This window comes from Lycium barbarum, chromosome 5 (genome assembly GCF_019175385.1).
Source record: "Lycium barbarum isolate Lr01 chromosome 5, ASM1917538v2, whole genome shotgun sequence".
Taxonomy (NCBI): Eukaryota; Viridiplantae; Streptophyta; class Magnoliopsida; order Solanales; family Solanaceae; genus Lycium; species Lycium barbarum.
Window position 1 is genome coordinate 135,687,423 of NC_083341.1, and position 3,877 is coordinate 135,691,299.

Below are 3,877 nucleotides of genomic sequence, written 5' to 3' on the forward strand. Positions count from 1 at the left end.
ATATGTTAATAAAGATGCGTCTATGTTTACATGTCTCTAAACATCATATCATGACGGTCATAGTTTTCCCAGGTCGGGAAATACTCATGGTATTGCACCTTAATAATCATCTTAATAACATGAGCAAAACAAGACGGATAAAATCTGCAAAAATGTAAGTAAATCATGTACATATGAATAAAATTTGGACAAGTGAAGCAGAGTAAGGATTTTCTTCTCAGATTCATTCATTATTTAGATGCACTATAAAATCTGTAATTGTCTTTGTATCTTGAACCTCTTGGAATAATATACACAATAACAACTATTTTGAATCATAGATAAGTACTACTTTTAGCGGTTGAATTTGAGCTATCGCTACAAGAGTTTAATCTGCCACATACAGAGAAGTTCCGGACTTGGAAAAATTCACTCATACCGTTTTGAATGCGTTTCTTTTAATTTTGCTTTCTCGGAAGTTTCCAAATCCACTAACTGAAGTCAAACATATGCAAAAAGGAAGTCCACTGAACAATGGAAGTCCTTTGAAGTTGCCTATATTTTAAGGCAGAGACTTTTCAATGACATCTTGAAACGAAAAAGAAAGAAGTGAAAATGACCCCTGACCACAGGAGAAAAATCCTTAGTTGCCAGTCGCTGCACAATTTCAAATTCAAAGTCTTTGCAAATATACCCTTTAACATATATATATACTAAACACATACCGATATCTGTTGCTGCAGTTGATGTTTTTTTCTTTTAACCAAAAGGTTTCATCATGGATTTAGTTTCTTGGTTCTTTCTCTTCATTTTGGTTCATATGTGGTGCTTTAATTCAGTTCAAGGACAGAACACTCCCTATTCAAACTGTCCGGATGAATTCCAATGCGGAAGTTCGGAAATTCTGAGCTTTCCTTTCTACAAACCCACTCAACCTGATTGTGGGTTATGCAAGGTGGATTGTGATGCTATTCCACATCCCATGATTGAATTGGAAGGAGTGAAGTATCAAATTCTTGCAAAGCAGAATGTTTTTGTCACAATTAAGGACCCTATTCTTGAAAATTTCTTGAATAAGAAGAGTTGTCAATCTTTTGAGAGAAATCTCTCTCTCCCAATATCTCCTATAATCACCTATAGAGTCTACCCTTTCCTCACCTTGTTCAGATGCAATTCTAGCAAGAAGAGATTCCAAGAAGATTTCTCTTACCAGGGTTTTCAGAGCTACAATGGCTGCGAAAGTTTCACATTATACTATAACATCTCATCCATTTCTTCTACAGGATATACTCTTCCTACTAGCTGTTCAATGATTCAATTGCCTACGGCGTCAGGTTTTGAATCAAAACCGAACAGTAGCGACCTGTTCGATCTGTTAGCTGCTGAAGTTTCTCTAGGATGGAGTGTATCTAATAAGTGTAATCAGTGTTATTCTAGAGGAGGACGGTGTGAAGTTGACAGTAACAACAATTTTTTTTGTTCTACTGGTGAAGGCAAAGGTATCCAAGAAAAACTCTCTCTTTAATCTTCAATGAGATATAATACTCAAAGAAATTTGTTTCATTGTACTTCATAGTTAAAGGCAAAGATAACAAGACAAACTGCATATTTTATGAATAAGAATATTCTCTGGATCTATGTTATGAGGATGGAGCACTTTGAGAGATATAGGCAAATAAGCTAGAAGGCATCACTGAAGTAGAATACCTAGTTCCTTCATCTGTTATTCATTTATTTATTCGTGTTAGTGTTGCAGGAACATTGAAAAAGCGTCATCTTCGGACAACCTTGCTCGTCATAGTCACAGGCAACTACACCTTCTTTCTTCTACTCTTAAATCTTTGACTGCCCTGAAAACTCCTTCGATTCTTTTTCCCCTTTTGCTCTTTTTCTCTTTGTAAAATTGTACTAGTTGAATTGTCCCAAAAGCAGACTCTTCCCAGTGCATGACTTTATTTATTTTTTTTCCACAGTTGCAGTTTTCTTTTGCACTGGAATTTTGACTTTGCTCTTCTGCTTCAGAAAAAAGATTTTCTGGCACAAGTACCTCAGGTTTTGGGAAACCAAAGCTGAGGATCACCGAAATATTGAAGCATTTCTGAAAAACTATGGGCCATATGCTCCAAAGAGATACAGCTATTCAGACGTCAGAAAGATGACCAGTCGCTTCAAAAACAAACTAGGTCAAGGAGGATATGGTTATGTATATAAAGGAAGTTTGCAGAATGGAAGGCATGTGGCTGTGAAGGTCCTGAATGAACTGAAAGGCAGTGGTGAAGATTTCATTAACGAGGTGGGAAGTATTAGCAGGACATCACATGTTAACATCGTGAGCCTTGTGGGATTTTGTTTTGAGGGTCGCAAAAGAGCTCTCGTTTATGAATACATGCCAAATGGATCTCTTGAAAAGTTTATCTATGAGGAAATATCCGACAGAGTTCGCCAATTGGATTGGCCAGTACTGTACAAAATTTCACTAGGCATTGCTCGAGGATTGGAGTACTTGCATCGTGGTTGTAACACTCGGATTTTACATTTTGATATAAAGCCTCATAATATACTGCTTGATGAAGATTTTTGTCCTAAGATCTCTGACTTTGGCCTTGCCAAACTATGCATGAAAAAGGAGAGCATTGTGTCAATGTTAGGTGCCAGAGGGACTATTGGTTATATTGCTCCAGAAATTGTTTGCAGAAACTTGGGAGGTGTCTCTCACAAGTCTGATGTCTATAGCTACGGAATGATGGTCCTAGAGATGGTTGGAGGAAGAAAAAATGTTGACGCCAGACTTGATCATACGAGTGAAATCTACTTTCCAGAATGGCTCTGTCAACGAATTGAACTAGATGAAGAACTTCAATTAATTGGGATAATGAATGAAGAGGACAAAGAATGTGCACGAAAGATGGTGATAGCAAGTCTATGGTGCGTCCAAACTGGTCCCTCAAATCGACCATCTATGACGAAGGTTGTCGAAATGTTAGAGGGGAACCTAAACTCTTTGCAAATTCCTCCCACGCCTTACCTATATTCTCCCTCAAGAACAGAGGTAGATTCATAGCACTAGAATTGACCTCATCAGCAGTAGAATTGACCTAAGCTTTGTTTGTTGATATGTCAGCTATTATTTGTGTGGTCTCATTTTTGTTATGGAATTTTAGTAAAAGCAGGTACAGTTGTCTCTATTTTCTCCTTAGAAGAGGTTGTTAAGTTTGGTATCCAATGTACTTATATGTCCTTGAGTCTTAAATGATGTAGAATCATATATTTCTTAATGATTGATCGCTAAAAATATCAGCGATTTGTCTGAAGGAAGTTCACAACTACTGCATAGGATCTTATCAGATGGTACATTAATCTTCCTAAATGAATTTAATGGCATTCTATAGCTAGTGACAATATGCAGAAGTATCTTGGTGGAGTAGATAAACATTAAGTTGATTATCAGGAGAAGCATATGCGGGTGCTTAACTAGCAAGAGAAGAAAGATTTGGTTTAACCAATGTTGTAATAATCTGTCCAGATCTTCAGAGAAATGAATATATTTAGCAATGAGGATTTAAGTTTGTATTGCATAATTAGTCGTCGGGGATGTAAAACTATTACATGAAAGTTGAAAGGATCTAATGACTTTACGAGTTTACGTCATCAAAATGCAAAGTTTTCCCAGATTTCAATGAACAAAAAGGGAAGGAAGAGTAAAAAGACCTCTCAATCCATAAGTACTTTGCAAATTCTTATTGCAAAACATGATAGTTCTCTTTCTGCTCTCTTATTTCTTTGTTTTCTAGGCATTCATATATTCATCAACCTGAAATGCAAATCCTAGTATGGCTCATACGTGATAAGTAGTGTCACTACTAAATAGTGGTGATAAACGGGCGTGTTGGGTCGGGTT

The 3,877-nt window shown here is 36.8% G+C and overlaps 1 protein-coding gene across 1 annotated transcript; it reads left to right on the top strand.

The window, feature by feature from the left end:
• The first annotated feature begins 605 nt into the window (after positions 1–605).
• On the top strand, positions 606–3,254 carry LOC132641743 (rust resistance kinase Lr10-like). The gene is made up of 3 exons (XM_060358827.1): positions 606–1,478; positions 1,736–1,786; positions 1,953–3,254. The coding sequence occupies exons 1-3, from the start codon at positions 758–760 to the stop codon at positions 3,038–3,040; spliced, it is 1,860 nt and encodes a 619-aa protein (XP_060214810.1). The 5' UTR covers positions 606–757; the 3' UTR covers positions 3,041–3,254.
• Positions 3,255–3,877: the final 623 nt, after the last annotated feature.